The 17,086-nt window shown below is 51.6% G+C and overlaps 1 protein-coding gene across 1 annotated transcript in view; it reads left to right on the top strand.

Moving 5' to 3' along the window:
• The window catches only part of Wnt3 (Wnt family member 3), a 44,611-nt gene extending 27,850 nt beyond the window's left edge, over positions 1-16,761 (top strand). The window contains exons 2-5 of the mRNA XM_003465907.5: positions 6,127-6,368; positions 9,438-9,703; positions 10,397-10,884; positions 14,790-16,761. Of these exons, the coding sequence (XP_003465955.1) occupies positions 6,127-6,368; positions 9,438-9,703; positions 10,397-10,876 (988 nt within the window). The 3' untranslated portion in view covers positions 10,877-10,884; positions 14,790-16,761. The remainder of the gene's footprint in view (positions 1-6,126; positions 6,369-9,437; positions 9,704-10,396; positions 10,885-14,789) is intronic.
• The last annotated feature ends 325 nt before the right edge of the window (positions 16,762-17,086 follow it).

The raw sequence follows: 17,086 nt of genomic DNA, 5'->3' as shown, positions 1-17,086 counted from the left end.
ATGTATGATACCCACCAGCTCTGAGACCTCTGCCTCTTGTTTCTAAGTGGAAAGGAGTTTGCGTTGAGTTCCAAGGCCAGTGCTTGGTTCTTCATTTCCTGGCCATTTCTCTAGCCTTTCCTTCTCTCTGGAAGTTTCCGTCTTGCTCTAGGCCAGGATGGAGTTCCTTTGGACCCAGGAGGAGGTTAGAACTCTGCTTAGAACTGTGCAGGAATCAGCACATAGAGCACCAGCTCTGGGCCATTGTGGAGCTCATTGAAACACCCCAGGAGGAAGAGACGGTGACCACAGGAGTTGCCAACTCTTCCCTTTCCTTACAAGCACCCATGACAGGCATTTTAAAAGACACTATGTCTTTGAATCAGAATCTTATAGTGCCCTACCTGGCAGGGACAGTTAGGCTTCCCCCTGGGAAAAGGGGAGACAGGAAGCCTGTGATTCTAAGAAAAGAATACCTGGGGTAAACTTGGCCCTTGAGCTGACCCTATCACTGGCCTGTGGCCCTGGAGTCTCCCTCCTGCTTTATGGGGATTCTGGGTGCATAAATTCCATCCCCTTGTGCTCTGACCTGGATACGTGTCTGAGAATGTACGCTTATCACTCCCAAGGGAGTTACAGGATAGTGACATCTCCTCAAGTGAGGTGCCATGGTGCAGGGAGCCCTGGTGGCAGTTGCAAGCCCTAGGTTCTGCTCCTGCAGCCCCCAGCCAGCTGTGCAAGCTGGAAAATGACAGTGTCTCTGAGCTCCAGCTTTCCCATGAGAAGGAAAAAGGAATTAGACTAGACAAGAAGAGGAAAGTTGAGGGATGGGGATCCAGGGAGATACCTTTCTTCCATTGTAGTCATTTTTAAATGTACAATTCAGTGGCATGTAATACATTCCAGTCTCGGGCAAGCATCACACTATCTATTTCCAGAATTTTCCATCATCCCAAACAAAACTATACCCCATATCCCCCACCCCTAGCAACCTCTAATCTACTCCTGTCTCTGGATATTTTTTTTGTCTCTGGATATTTTGTAAGTTCAGTTACATAGTATTTACCCTTTTGTGCCTGTGTAATGTTGCCAAGATTTGTCTATGATATGTTAGAAATTCTTCCCTTTCCATGACTGAATGGTACTCCATCATATTTGGGTACCACAGTGTCATTCATCTGCCACGAATGTTGGGGACAAGTATCTGTTGGGGCTCCCACTTTTGGATCTTTTGGATACCTACCTAGAATGGAATTCTGGGTTCTATGTTAATTTTCTTTAACTTTTTTGAGAAACAAGCTTCTCTGTTTTATATATATAGAGAGAAGATGGAGGTTGTGTGAGGATGCATTTGGGAAAAAAAGTGAGTAACAAGAAATATCTAGAACATTTCTGAGGCCCCTCCAATCTGTAAGTTCTTATGTGGGGAAGTTCTAAGGTAAAACCAAACCCAACACAGGTTTGGGCACAGGGATTCAAATCTAATGGGTCATGATAGGAATCACAGTGACAGTGTAGGGCTGATTCAGAGCTAGGGTTGATCTGAGCTGTTAATTTAAAATTTTTGTTTAGGTGGGTGTGGTGGTGCACACCTGTAATCCCAGCACTTGAGAGGCTGAGGCAGGAAGATCAGCTTGAGTTTCAGCCGAGCTACATAGTAACACCCAGATAGATAGACGAATGGATAGATAGATAGATAATTTCACCCTGCGAGGGTCTCCACCAGCAGGCAGGTCTCCACCAGCAGCCAGTGACTTGCTGGCACCTGCTGCCCATCTTTCTGGCTGCCTGTGTCTGTTCTAGCCCAGCTGTGCAGTGGGTGGCTGGGGCGGAGGATGAACCATCCCCATGGGGAAACAGAGCCCTTTGGCAAGTCAGGGGCAGGGACTGAGTATAAATAGCCCCTGGCCAAACTGGGAAGGCCTGGCAGGAGTCTCTGCCCTCCTCCTCATCAGCTGCCAGTGCCAGGCAGGTCCCTACCTCCTTTGGGAGCCTGGCCATCATCTGAGATCCTAAATGTAGGAACTTCCTCAGCGGAACCAAGAAGTCTTGTCCTGTGTGTAGGTGGAACCTCCGGATGCCTGGAGCTGGGGAGTGGGGATATCAGGCTGGCACTTTACAAGGGGCATTCCATTATTCTTTGCCCTGGGCTTGAGCAAGTACCTATCATGCTCCTGGCTCTGTGGAAGGCCAAGGGTGCTGGTACGTGTGTGTGTGTGTGTGTGTGTGTGTGTGTGTGTGTGTGTGTGTCGGGGGAAAGGATTGAGGGAGGAGGAGGAGACATACCCCCATCCTTGGGTACCTACACTCACCCAGCCAGAGGCATTGGAAGCAAACTGCTTGAGCACTTTGTGATGAGGTGGTCTGAACAAGGTGCAGGAGCATCCAGAGGGAGGGGAGGCTATTTCAGGCTGGGCGCCCATCGGGGTTTGTGAAGAACGGTAAGATGTTTGCTGGGGCTAGAAAGCCACTCCTAAGGGAGGGCTCAGCTTTGGCAAAGGCTCAGAAGTGTGAGGCAGACAGGTTGCAAGGCAAATGTAATCAAAGCCACTAACACTTTGGTAGAAAGAAAGGAGGAGAATGAGACTCCCTATGTTGTCTCCCCCAGGGAAATGTATGCTTTAATAATCTGGACAAGCAATAGTGAAATTTCTGTGTCTGTGATTGTGGAATGTCAGACATGGCAGTGTGTGAGCAGGAGCTCAGGTCAAGGGTGGCAGGGCACATTGTGGGAAGCAGTTATCCTGCAGAAATCAGTCCCTCGGCCACAGCCTCATTAGCATCAACACCAGCCCTTGGAGCTAAACCTCCACCCCAGAGACCCTTGCTAATTGCCAGCAGGATGTCCAGATCTGAGCTGAAACCTCTGAATGGAGCATACTGGAAATGTCCTTCTGCCCTTCCCTTTGGGTTACATGCTGCCAGATCACAAATGTCTTTGTTTGTCAGCCCCGTTAGGACTGAGCTGCCAGGGCAGAGGTCTTTGCTCTGAGCCAAGGCATCCTTCTCAGTGTTGGATAGGAAGGGACTTTGAAAATCCTAATGCCTTCTGCCACATCCGAAATGCAAGGATGAGAGGAATGAGGTTGGCAGCCAAAGCAGGGGACAGAGTGCTGGAGACAGCCCCTAACCACACGGTTAGGGGATCGAACTCATAACCTCACGCTTGCCAGGCAGGCGCTTATGCCGCTGAACTAAATCCCCGGCCCAACCACCATTTCTTGAGGGCTTCCCATGTGCCAGGCATCTGGAGTTATTCCATTTCCTCTTTCCATCATGTCTGTTTTGCAGATGAAGAAACTGAGGATGGAGAGGTTAAGGAAATTGTTTAGATCGGTGACCTGGATGTGAGCTGGGCCTCCTGGCTCCTTGGTGCTCCTGGGTGCCCAATTGCCTGGGTGGGAGGAATGAGACAGGGCTTGAGGCAAAGAGAGGAACTAACTCAGAACCGTGAGTTACTGGATGGTGTCATGCTGAGCTGTCCACACTCCCAGTTTCTGTGTCTAGTGGCTGCAGGGCGGGCAGAGGGGAGAGGCAGGTGTCAGGACAGGCTCAGGAGCATGAAGTGGGATTTGATCCCTAGCACAGGGAAGAACATGGGAGGGGCAGCCGGAACCAGGAAGCAGGCTCAACTCTGGCACTACACAAACCTGCAGACCCAGGCAGGGCGCTAGTTCCCTGTGTCCTTGTCTGTGAAATGAGACAGTGGTGACAGTGTGAGCTGGTAATGTGGTGACCTGCTGTGAGGATTAAACAAGGTGACAGCAGCCAGAACTGTGCCCAGTAAATGATAAGTATTTTGATATCACATTAACCTGTTCTTTCCTGCAGGGCCCCATCAAGCAATGCTGTCCTTTGGACTCACTGGGTCTCTCCCACGCAGGCCTGAAGACTTACCCACTTGCTTGGGACCCAGATGGGCACTACTCACAAGACAGGGAGCAAGTCAGGAGGCTAGGTCTCCATGAGAGACTTGGTAGCTCTGTGATCTCCGCTGGCTAAACTATCTGCAAAAACAAACCTTTCTGGGGCTGGGGATTTAGCTCAGCAGTCGTAAGTGCTTGGTTGTGAGTTCAATCCGGGTACAAAAAAAAAAAAAAAAAACAAAAAAAAACCCAAAACCTTTCACCTTCCCTTAAAGACCCCACTATGTGCCAGGTTGTTAATGAGGCTCAAATGGAAGCCAAGTCAAAGAAAGGGCTCAGCTGAGCACAGAAGAAGTCAGCAATTAGCCATTGCCAGTGATAACAGTGACAAGCCAGAACTTTGGGCCGCTCTTCTTGCTTTTTAAATGGGCTCACTGCTCAGACCTGGTGGTGCATGTCTGTAATCCCAGCATTTGGGAGACTGAGGCAGGAAGATCACCATGAGTTCGAGGCCAGCCTGGACTACATAGTGAGTTCAAGGCCAGCCTGAATCTCAAAGCAAGACCTCTCTCCAATCAATCACTCAATCAGTTTTTAAAAGGGGGCTCAGTGCTTGAGTTCTGGAAATGTTTCACAAATGTCACCATCCAAACTCCCAGGTCTGGTTCCCCAAGCCCTCCTCTCAAAATAAATAAACATATAGAAAAACCAGGGTCTGCTTCTGCTCCTGGCAGCTGAACACAGAGGCAGCCCAGGTGGTTGGGCACTACCCAGAGAGCTCCATCCCTAGGAGCCTCCATGAGTTAGTCAGGAGCAAGCCAAAGTATGGGAGAAGGATCCTGGACCCTCTTTCCAGGACTCTCCTTGATACTCTGCATGGGGAACTTGACTTAGGCCAGTGCTAGACCAAAGCTTTGGTCAGTGCTGGACACAGGAGGAGAGGGATGGGTCCCATGAACTCCAGGGCATTCTGCTCCCATTGCAGCACTGATTGCTATCGACTGTGAACCCCACTGAGACTCACATGTCATTTTCTTGGTTTCTCCCACAAAACGTCATTTCTGCTCTTCCTGTGCTGGGGAGGGAATGGAAAACTAATAGTTCCCACACTACTTTGGTTTTCTAATATATTCAACTCCCCCATTCCCTCCACAAGACCTTTCCTTCTGTGGACTCTATTGATTGAAAAATGGGCAGAAGAATGGGATGGCTTGACCAAAGTCACATTGTGTTGGGTGGGGAGAGTGACAGCTAGGGTCTTTCTCATGACCTTGAGCTAAACTTGTCTTGAAACATAGTTGAGCTCCAATCTCGGTGAGAAGAATGGTGGTACTCTAGAAACTTCCAGGGTGCTTGCCTGGCACGATCAAGGCCATGGGTTCAACCTCCAGCACAACAAAAATAAAATTCATAAAATAGAAACTTCTAGGGAATTGTAAAGACTTCCATAGAGGCCCCGGTGTGCCGAGATCTTGGTGCCATTGATTCCCAGGGAAGGCACCAGGAAGCTATGGGTTGAGCAGGCAGCTGCCTAGCAAGTAAGCTGAGGGGTGTTTTCATTGTGGTGTGCACGTGTCCACACGCATGTGCATATAGTGTGCACACATACACATGTAACTCTCCGCTGGGATTTCTTTTTCTTTTCTTTCTTTCTTTCTTTCTTTCTTTCTTTCTTTCTCTTTCTCTTTCTCTTTCTCTTTCTCATCAGTGGCCTCCATGGAAAGTTCTCTCTCTCTTTTCTTCTTTCTTGGTACTGTGAATTGAACTCAGGACCTTGCACTTGCCAGGCAGGCACTGTGCCACTGTGCCATAGCCCTGGCCCTCTTTGTTTTTTCTGAGATGGGGTGGAGGTCAAACCAACTTCCTCCCTTTAGGTTTGGATTCCTATAAATCACTGCAGTCTCTACAAGGCCCCTTGAATCGTGAACTCCCTGGACCTCCCATCTCCGTCCCTTCAGTGCCATCAGGGACTTGAAAGGCAGTGATCTGCTTTATATTGTGTTTATGGTCCAGGGTTCTTTTCATGGCACTGCATTGCCCCGAGGGCTCTCATGAGAGGTTCTGATGGTCCCTGTCCCCATGTAAGTTGGGTGTGCTCACATCATTGCCTGGCAAAGGCAGCATGCTGGTGCAGGCACTGACTGGGCTTTTCGAGGTTTAGGGTTTAGACCAATACGTTCTCCATTCCTCCACTTACTCTAGAGGGTGCATGAAGAAGTGATGCCCATGCTGGGGCATGTGCTTTGTGCCTACAAAGTCCTCTCTCTCTGTCTGTCCACAGGTCCCTGGCCCTGGGCCAGCAGTACACATCTCTGGGCTCACAGCCCCTGCTCTGTGGCTCCATCCCAGGCCTGGTCCCCAAGCAACTGCGCTTCTGCCGAAATTATATCGAGATCATGCCAAGTGTGGCTGAGGGTGTGAAGCTGGGCATCCAGGAGTGCCAGCACCAGTTCCGGGGCCGTCGCTGGAACTGCACTACCATAGACGACAGCCTGGCCATCTTTGGGCCAGTCCTAGACAAAGGTATGCCTCTGAGAAAGTGGGAGATGGGGAAGAGACAGCAGGGGAAACAGTGTCAGGGCCTATGCCCTACCTCTGCAGAGTGGAGTTGATAAAATTGATGATGATGGTCATCAGTGGCCTCCATGGAAAGTGTGTCAGTCTCTACTCTGGACAAACCAGCCAGTCAGCTCTGAGACGACACAGGCTGGGAAGATTTGAGAGCAGGCACCAGGGAGCTCATAGCTTTCCTTCCTGGCTCACACAGCGGGGACCCAGACTTTGATGTGGACATTTGCAACATTTCCCCAATCTGTGCTAACTGCTATGCAAATACCACCTTGGGGTGGGTTGGGGTGTCCCTGTCCTGCCCCTCCTCCATTCTGGAAAGTCCTCTAGAGCTGAGGAAGCTGCCTGGTGCCAGTATCATTGTTTTGCCCTCAAGTCCCTTTTTGAGAGTTTTTGTTGGTCTCTGTGCCTTGCAAACTGGATAAATCCACAAACTCTAGTGGGCACACTGGCCTCTGGGTAACTTCCCAGGAGTCTTACAATCTGGAAGTATAACTCGCTATGCCTCAAGTGGATGAAAATAACATGATTTGACTTTGAATTTAGAAGCCCTGAGGGTGAGTTGAGATAGGGAGATCAGGCAACTGCTCCCAAGAAAGGGGTTTGGGGTTCCTGGGTTCTGGGCTGAAAATGAGCAACTATTTGGGGACTTGCAATGTCCAGGAATTTCATGACTAGCCAGGCTGGCCTTTACTGGAATTTTGCCGACCAAACCACCCAGTGTAGTATTTCCTCCTCTTAGAAAAGAGAATTAATCGATAGAGCTTGCACTTATAGCCAGAAAAAAAAGTAAGGGGGGCTGAGATCGCCTCCCTGCCCCCCAGTTGAAGGGCAGGGTGAGAGTCTGGGGGTGGGGAGAGCAGACTGCCCCCATGTCAGAGTGCAACGTCCCTTTACCTGTCCTGTGGTGCACAGGGTCTGTCCGACCTACAGCAAAATGCTGGCTATTGTCATGGGACCGGAGGGCAATTAGCAAATCAATGGATGATGATTCTGTTTACGCTTCTATTACCAAAGCTAATTATTCCTTGTTTACATAAAAGGTTTGGCCTCTAATTGGGGCCAAGTGGCTGCGGCTTGCTTTTCAAACCCCATCTCGCCGGCCTATCAGTCTCCTCGCCTTCCGGTGCCCCACCTCGGGCCAGGTAGTGCTTTATCAACAGCCCCGGGTCTTGGCGCGCTCCAAAGAAGCCAGCCTCACCGGATTGCTCTTTCCGCTCCGGACTTAGCCAGTGAGAGTCGGATCTCTGATCGCGTTTAAGTGTTTAATGTCTTAAATCACCCTTGTGGGTCCTGGTGCTTGCTTTTGTCCCTAAATTGCAAGAGAGCAGAATTAAGTAGGGGAGAAGAGCGTAAGTCAGAGACGCTGGGAGTCTGCGGGGTCCCGAAGGCGCCCGTCCCGCCCTGCAGCGCGTTGGCGCCGGGCTCCAGGCAGGCGCGAGTCCCCGGCGCGGTGGGAGCCCGGGCCGCGCTCTGCGCCGCGAGCACCCGCGAGCACCCGGCGGAGCGCGCGTCTTCCCGCGGCCGGCCTGCGCCGACGGCCGGGCTGGGCGCGGGCCGGGGACGCCGGGTCGGTGGCCGGAAGGGCGCAGCCGAGCCGCGAGCGCCGTCCCCCGCCGCGCCCGGCCCGCCCGCCGCCCCTTCACACGCCCTCGGGCCACTCGGCGCGGCGCGGCCGCGGGAGCCGCCTGTTGCTACGCGGTGGCGGCCGGCCCGGCGGCCGCATTATGCGGGTAATGCGGTGTGACACCGCGCGAACAAAGGCGGATTGAGCGGCGCAGCGGGCCCCGACGGCCGGGGACGGCACAGCGGGGCCGGCAGCGCCGCTCCCAGGCTAATCCCGCCCCGCCCCCGCGGCCCGGCTGGGAACAGCGCGGCAGGCCGACCGGGCGGGCCGGGCCGGGCCGGGCGCCGCCGCCAGAGGCCGCCGGGAGCGAGGGGCTCCGCCCGCCCCCAGGGGGCGCCGGGCCGGGAGGGGCCGGGCCCGAGGACGCCGCGACCCGCGCGCCCTGCCCCGCTCCGCTCCGCCCGGCCCGCGCTGGCTGCGCCGCGCAGGATCCGACGCGCCCCGGCCGCCGGGTGCGAGCCGGCCGCGGCAGGCCTGCGGGAGCGCCCCGGGTCCCGCACCGGAGGCGGCAGGCCTGACACCGCGGCGCCTCGGCCTGGGGCTCGTTTGTGTGTTTGGAGAGGGCTGCACAGCAGATCCGGAGGGCTGTGCCTGCAAAACCTTCATGGCCACATCTGCGAAATGAGGTTAAGATAGAGAAGCAAGGCATTTGGTCCTTACCCAGCTTTCTAAGGCGGCTGTCGCTCTGAGGGAGGGACGTCCCTGAGTATCCTCGCTTTTCTTGCTAAACCCTGTGGCAGGACCACAGGGACTGCCCTGTCCCCACCTTTGGGCTTCTTCAGTCCAAAACTTTGGCTTTGACGTAGGGGCAGAATACACAAAGGAAAAGGCAGAGGTCCCAGCCCCTACTTCCTTGGTCGGGAAAGCTGTACCCATTTTATAGAAAGAATGAGGGAGACTCAAAAGGAAAACCTGCCATCCAAGTGGGGATGGGTTGTTTAGGTGAAGGCTATGGATTCCCAGACCTTCCTCCACACAGGCTACAAGCTGTCTTAGGAGTGGAGGCTCAGGACTGTTCTGGGGCCTCTGGAGTTTGGGAGGATGGAGAACATCCTCAGTGACCCCATGTATTAAGCAGAGACCACAAACCAGGACAGAGTGTGGCTTCTTTATTGCTTCAGCAATTTGCCAGAGCAGTCATATCTAAGAGGCACCCCTTTATGCTATGGTGGTGTTTGGGGCCCTAGGCAAATCAGTTAGCAGACCTGGGCCTCAGTTTGCTCGTCCATAAAGTGGGCATACTGATGGCTCTGGACCACCTGCCCTCCATTGTCCTTCGGTGTTGAGCCCTTAAACTCTTTCTCTTTCCTTCCCCCTCCTGCCCGGAGAAGTGGCGGCAGGGTTGGGGCATCCCCCAACCTAGACTCAGTACTGCCTCCCCTCTTCCCTCCCCACAGCCACGCGTGAGTCGGCCTTTGTGCATGCCATTGCTTCCGCTGGCGTGGCCTTTGCAGTCACCCGCTCCTGTGCCGAGGGCACCTCTACCATCTGTGGCTGTGACTCACATCATAAGGGACCACCTGGTGAAGGCTGGAAGTGGGGGGGCTGCAGCGAGGATGCTGACTTCGGGGTGCTCGTGTCCCGGGAGTTTGCTGATGCCCGAGAGAACCGACCAGATGCTCGCTCAGCCATGAACAAACACAACAACGAGGCAGGCCGCACGGTGAGCCTTGGCGCCTTTGCCCCAACCTGTGGGACTCCATCCTGGGCCCCCGTCCCTGGCCTGGGTCTGTGCTGCTCCAGGAGGCCTGTGTGTCCTGGGGCTCTGTTTTCCCTTGACCCAGCTTGGCTCCCACTTATACCCACAGTTGCTTCCTCTTTGGGAAGTTCCTGGTCTCTGTCAAGAATGAGTCTGTCTGGGGTGTGACCTTCTTGGGTGCAAGTAACCCCAGCCCATTCTGTGCAACTTGGCTGGCTGTGTAGGTGTTGGGCTGTGCAGTCCTGGGACTTCACTTTGAGTTCAGCTTCTACTGCTTTCTGTGGTTGTCTGACCTCAGGTGAGGCACTTAAACTCCCAGCCTCAGTGTTCCCATATGTTAAATGGGAATAACCCATTTCTTTACCCCAAGATAGGTCAACATGGATGGAGGGTGGTCTAGGAACCTCTGGTTTGTGTGATTCTAAGGCTCTTTTTCCTCTGTTCTCCCCTAGGAAGGGCCTAATATGTAGAGGAATAAATGTGAGGTCTGTCAATGCTTGGGGTGTCACCCAGAGAAATGCGTTTTTAGATCCGTGCCTCAGTCTCCTCCATTCTCTTCTTGGCACGGAATAAGAATAGAGAAGGCTGCAGGGGTGAGGGGAGTGAGGTTCTCGCGGCAGGGTCAGTCTGGGGTCAGCTGCTGTTTCTCTTCTCCAGACTATCTTGGACCACATGCACCTCAAGTGTAAGTGCCACGGACTGTCGGGAAGCTGTGAGGTGAAGACCTGCTGGTGGGCCCAGCCTGACTTCCGTGCCATCGGGGACTTCCTCAAAGACAAGTATGACAGTGCCTCGGAGATGGTGGTGGAGAAGCACCGTGAGTCCCGCGGCTGGGTGGAGACTCTGCGGGCCAAGTATGCACTCTTCAAGCCGCCCACTGAGAGGGACTTGGTCTACTATGAGAACTCCCCCAACTTTTGTGAGCCCAACCCAGAGACAGGGTCCTTTGGCACCAGGGATCGGACTTGCAATGTCACCTCGCACGGCATCGACGGCTGTGATTTGCTCTGCTGTGGCCGTGGCCACAACACGAGGACGGAGAAGCGGAAGGAGAAGTGCCACTGCATCTTCCACTGGTGCTGCTACGTCAGCTGCCAGGAGTGCATCCGCATCTATGACGTGCACACCTGCAAATAGGGAGCCAGGTAGGGTGGGGGGCAGAGAAGGGGGCTGCCCGTCGCCTCTCCTGGCGTTTGCTGTCTTATTGCTAAGCTGTGTGAGAGACACACAGTTCGCGTAGCCCAACAGGAAGTTAGCATTTCCCAAGCTTCACTGGGTACGGTTCTTGGGCAGCAACTTGGCGGATTACTCAAAGCCCAGGTAATAACCGAGTGTGCACGCAAATGCCACAGGCAGTTGATTAAAATTAGTAAATTATGAGCCAGATCAGAGAGCCACTGGCTATCATGGTGAGCATCTGTGGAGCTGTAAGAGAGATGCTGGGGGTTGGAAGCTGGCAGATCTGATGTCTGGTCCCGACTTTGTCCCTACCATGTTCTTTTACTTTTGGGGACGTCTTTTCCTATTGTTAAATGAGGGGGTTAGCCTGGGGATGTAGCTCAGAGGCACAGCACCTAAGGGCCAGGGATACAGCTCAGCGGCACAAGGGCCTGCCTGGCAAGAGGAAGGTCGTAAGTTTGATTACAGAAAAAAAAAATTTTTTTTAAATACTTGAAACAGTGGGCCGAAAGGTCTCTTCTACTCCTGGGGCAGAGTTGTTTTGCATCTACCTTGACTTTACAGGGTAAGTTTCTGCATAAGCATAAATCCTCCTAACCTTAGAGAAGTGGCTGGGGAAGCGCTGGCTAAGCCCGTATCCTGACAGATCTGAAGCTTAGGTGGAGGGAGTAGCACTCGCAGGGAGTTTATGGATGCGATGGGGAGGAGGAGGGACTCAAGTTCAGAGTGCCTGGGATGAGTAAGCGAGGATCAAAGGCTGGTAGCTTATGTTCTCAGGCTTCCCAGGGGTGGCCTGTGTGGGCGGCGGTGTGCCCTGGCCCTTGAGTCCATAGGACCCCAAGATAGGTCAGCATGGATGGGGGGTGGTCTAGGAACCTCTGGCTTGTGTGATTCTAAGGCCCTTTTCTCCCTGCTCTCCCCTAAGAAGGGCCTACTATGTAGAGGTGGGAGTGTGAGCTTCTGATCTAGCTTCTCCCACTAATCTTTCCAGAGGTGCTGTGAGGGGACCGAGCTTGGTTCATTGAAAAGTACTTGCCTACTAGGTCGTGGCTGGCCAGGGCAGACCAGGGGAGAGCACCCGACTCCGCTCTGTATGGCCAGGAGGGGGGAGGGGGCAAGAATCTGACTTCATGAGCAGGGGTAACCCCCTTCCCAGCCCATTTAGAAGATTGGTGGAGACCAACTGACGTCCCCAGAAAGACAGAGTCCAGAGAGACAGTTGGAGGTGCAACTTTTCCTAGTTTCAGGATAAAGCAGAGGAAGGGGGGGTGGGGAGCCCAGCGCCACCCTTGGTGGCTGTGTTACGCAGCGTCCCCAGTTCTCTGACCTCTGCAGTGGTGGTGATGTGGGAGGTAGAGCTGCACTATGAGGCTCAAGTGTACAGATGCGAGTGTATCTTTGAATCCAGCACTAACAGGAAGTGTGATAAATGCCATCAGAATCCTAACAGTGGCCACTGCAAAGAAACAGCATTAGTTGTTCAAAATGACAAGAAAAGTCAGTAAGAAGGCTCAAGCCCATGTGCAATGCCAAGGTAGAGGGAAAGTTAAAAACGCCAGCACTCACCTTGCTCTGATGTCTGCTGGAGGCAGCACAGTGTCCCCACTGCCAAGTGTGACAGCCCTGACAGTTCTGAGAAGGGATGGGGGAAGAGAAGATCTTGAGGACACGCTCTGGACTCCAACCTGCCTGTTTCCCAGAAGGCACACCAGGGCACGCTGAGTGAGCGGCTGAGGCCGGGCTAAGACTGCCCCCAGAAAGCCCTCCGCGCAGGGTCTGCGTGGGCCACGGCAGCAGCAGTCTTCGCTTGATCCATGGCTCCAGGAGCCACGTGTGTCCCAGATACAGGCTTGTGCAGCACTGGCTTTATTTTTCTTGAGACAAGGTCTTGTTATGTTGTCTACACTGACCTGGAATTTGTAAGTGATCCTTCTGTTTCAGCCTCCTGAGGGCTGGGATTACAGACATGTGCCCCCATGCCCACTGCAGGTCAGTTCTTGACCATGTGGGCAGCTGAGATCTGCCAGGCAGAGAAGCGGGTGCTAGAGTGGCCCTTGCTGTCCAAGAATCCCTTCCCTCAGCCCCAGTCTGTCTACTGATACTGACCCTAAGAATCAGGGATGCAGCTCAATGGCCCACTGGTGGCGTGCCTGCTTAGCATGTTTGAGGCCCTGGGCCAGTTTCTAGCAAAACACACATCTATGCTGTTCATCAATCCACTTTCCTTATTTCTGAAAATAGTGCTATTCCGGTTTGTGAATTAATGCCGAGAGCCATGTCCTGCTGGGCCATCCTACCCACGAAGAGCCTGGCCTGTGAGGAGACAGCTGAAATATCCTGGCCAACGAGGGCTGGCTGGGTGGCTTCCCCAGTCTTGTGGACAGTCTAGAGCCATAGGTCTAAGATGGGCTGAGCCTGTTTTTCCTTTCTATCCCTTAATCCATGCAGACACTTCTTTTGTAGTATATACGCTGCCACAGTGAGCACTTGTAGCCATTTTTTCATGGGGACCAGAAGAAGTCGGCAGTGATGGCAGGGGAGGGTCCTTTGCTTTCCTCTTGGTAATCCTGTTGGTCTTAGTGGGATAGGAGGAGAAGGGAGCTGCAGAGCAAGCCTGCACCCTGCACACCTGGTGCCATACCTGGTGCCATACTTGGTGGGAGACCTGAGTCACCCAGCATGGCGGAGCCCTGCCTAGGTGCTTTCTGTGTGGGAAAAACATTTTCCATTGCTTCTGGGTGGTCTTGTCTAGTATCTTTAGTTGATCATTAATTTGGTACCTTAACATGGGTCCCTTACAAGTGCCAGATTTATTCCTTGTAATAAACTATGGGCCAGGCTCTTCGTGGGTAGGACAGCTCAGTAAGACATGGTTTTCAGCCTGACTCCACAAACAAGGAGACCCAGAGAGGCAAGAGCTAGCCTTGATCACGGGACACACTGACTATTCATGAAGATGGTGTTGCGTGGGACAAAGCTCTCTGCTTATCACCAGATGGGCTCCCCCGGGTAGGCTTTGGGACATGTGATGATCATCGGTGGACTGGAAAAGCTGTGGACGAGAGTCAAGTGGCCTGGCCAACCCAAGTCCTACATCTGTCACTAACTTGCTATAGGACCTTGAGCATCGCTCTATAATCTTTTTTTGGGGGGGTTACCAGGGATCGAACTCAAGACTGCGCACTTGCAAGGCAGGCGCTTATGCCGCTGAGCTAAATCCCCAGTTCTGTCTCTAAAATCGTGCTGTGCCCATTTTGTCCTCTGGAAGTCTTGTGTTGGCCTTGTAAGTACCCAGAGGAGTCGAGTGTTGCTTGGGAATGCCCGAGAAGTGGCTTTATGCCTCAACTCCTTTATGAAATGGAACTACAACCATGAATAAGACATACACATTGGCGCTTCCCCGGGAATTATTCATAGTTCTCTGGTCTGGACCACTATTAAGCCATGTGGAAACGCAATGCATGTCTGGCACCAGCCCCCCACAATCAGTAATTTGACTGGCAAGGTTTTTTCCAGTCTGTGGTCAACAAGAATGCCTGCATTACAGTGCTTACCTGCCCCTGGCTTCCCGTGGCCTGAGACCCTCAGCTACAAACAGGAGTCCTTAGAGTGCTATACCATTGAGCTACATCCACGGCCCTTTTTTAGCCTCACTAAATTGTCTTGGTTAACCTCAAACTTGTAATCCTCCTGCCTCAGCCTCCCAAGTAGCCGGGATTACAGGTATGCACCATCACACCCATCTAGTTGGACTCCAGCACTTGTAAGCACAAGAGAAATGCTGAGATTAGGGGCCTTTAACCTTTATGCTCCAAGGGGTGGTCTTCCTGGAAGAGGAGACAAGTTTCTGATTTTTCTTATTTTCCCAAAGGGCACTGGGAAGGGGTAAAGTGTGCGGCTGGGCGGATTCACCGAAGTCCCACGGGAAGCAGGACCTAGAGCCAAGCCAGCCCTCAGTGTCTGCCAGCAAGGAGCACAGACTTGCCAGCTGCACGCGGTAAACGACATGGACCCAGCCAGCCTGCGGCAGGAGGCTCCTCCCTCTCTCATCTTACGTTTCTCACCCTGCTCTGGTTGGTGTGTGGCTTTTACAGAGAGGCTTTCTTTAGTTCTCTAGGGTCTGCTAGCAGCAGACCCAAGGCTTACCTTTGCACATACTAAATAAAAAAAAAAAAATCTGCTCCAACAGAACAGGCTGGGCTAATGTGAGCTCTCGGCCCGGTGGTAAACATGAGCATGGGCAAAATTCTGTCTCCAAGCTGCTTCTCATGGTGACATGCTGGATGCCTGTGAGGTGGGAACTGGGAAGTAGGACAAACCTCTGCAGTCTCCTTTTCTTAGTCTACTGCCATTCAAACCGGATATACTTTGCCATTCTGATAAAAGCCATAGGTGTAGCTGGGATGAAGTGTTGGGGAGGTCCCCAGCAGTCCTTCAAGGCAGATTTCAGTTTTGAAGAAAGAGTTCTGGGTGGCTGAAGAGCAGCTGGCTTCTCAGCCTCATTTTCTATATAAACTTGTTCTGCAGAGAGGCAGTGAGATGTCAGTTTTTTCCCATCATCCTGCAGTAATTTTCTTGCAGTGGACGTTGTAAATAGAAAGGTTATGGATGGAGCAAGTCTCCAGCTCAAATGGCTTCGTACAGAAACAAGCAGTTTCTCTGGAAGGAGCTGTTCAATCTTCCCAGCCCTCCTCACCTGCAGATTCTCCATAAAAGCAGCCCCAGATAGAGCAGTTGGACTCTAGATCACCTTAGTGTAAAATTAGACAAGAGCAGAACTCTGTACTGCAATTCCACTTTTGTGACTAGCAAATGGAGAAGTGAAGTTTCACTCTCCAGTAAAGCTGGGTCTTCCTGCATTCTTTCTCCTCTTTGGTCTGTATGAGTAAACAGAAATGCAGAGTTCTCCCACAAAGCTCTTTCCCCTCACCTGCATGTGAGATAGCATCAGTCTCTGCAGTTACCAAGGATCTGGATTAGGTGTTCAAAGAGAGCAAGCAGTCACTTGTTCCTGGGTAAAGCATCTCCCAGCTGAGTTCTCCTTGATGTACACTGGTCCTGCTGAGTGTCCTGGAGGAAGGTAGGCAGATGGATTGGATTTGACAGACTGGATCCAACAGCTCTGTCTCATGGAGAATCAGAAAAAAGAGATGCAACAGGGGAACAGTAAACAAAGATCTAACTTTTCTTCCTTCTGTGTGGGGTCTACCTAACCATGACCCAAGATACTGGGTCAGCAGTCTCTGGGTTTTACAGGCAGGCTTGCCAAGACGGTCATCCAGGAGGCTCTCTTGACCCTGATGGCCAGAAGTCCTGCTAATGATAAACATCCCTGTCCCTCCACAGAGTCTGAAATGTCCTTCCCGTGTCACCATAGACTGAAGTTTTAAATCGTATCAACTGGATAATGCTTGCTTTATGTGAGAATACTTCAGCAGAATGGATACAAATTTTTAAGTCTTTTCATATCTATGTATTCTATATTAAAGTGATAAAGTCATGTTTCTGGGGCGTATTCAAGTAGCTGACAAGTAATTATTTAATAATAGTACATGAGTGCATTGTAATTATTCTTGCCACCATAGTCAGGTAATAGTATCCAATGGAAATTTCCTATCAACCTGCTGTATCCAAAGTTTTGTAAAAAGTTGTAGAAGTTGTGATCTTTTTGATTTTATATTCAAAAAGTCTTTTTATAAATATTATTTATTATACAATGTATATACCTTTGAGTTAACTAAGATTATATATTATATAAATATATATATATTTGGAGAAAATATATTTCATCATGCAGTTTTTTCTGTTAAAAGTCATTAAAGAGAAGGTAAAAAACCTTAAAATGGGTACATTGTACCATGTGTGGAGTTTTCAGATTCATGCTCAGGAGGTCAAGAATATGAATGTGTTGGCCCCAACTAATTAAATTACCAAATTAAGGTCATTTCCTCTTGTTCTCTAAGCAAAGTCACCTGAGATATCATGGAACTAGGTCTGGTTGGCTATAGGACTTTCTTATGGTATATTTTGTTCTTCATCAACTTCTAACAAGCAATTTCTAAGTAAGTAGTATTACTTACTTCTAAAGTATTAGGAAAGTATTAGTTCGTTTCATTGACTTGAGCACTTCTGTCATGCATATCAGTGTGTAAGATCCTTCTCAGGGAC

This window comes from Cavia porcellus, unplaced genomic scaffold (assembly GCF_034190915.1).
Source record: "Cavia porcellus strain 051 isolate PalLab524CR breed Dunkin Hartley unplaced genomic scaffold, mCavPor4.1 scaffold_32, whole genome shotgun sequence".
Lineage (NCBI taxonomy): Eukaryota > Metazoa > Chordata > Mammalia > Rodentia > Caviidae > Cavia > Cavia porcellus.
This window is presented reverse-complemented; position numbering and strand designations above follow the sequence as displayed.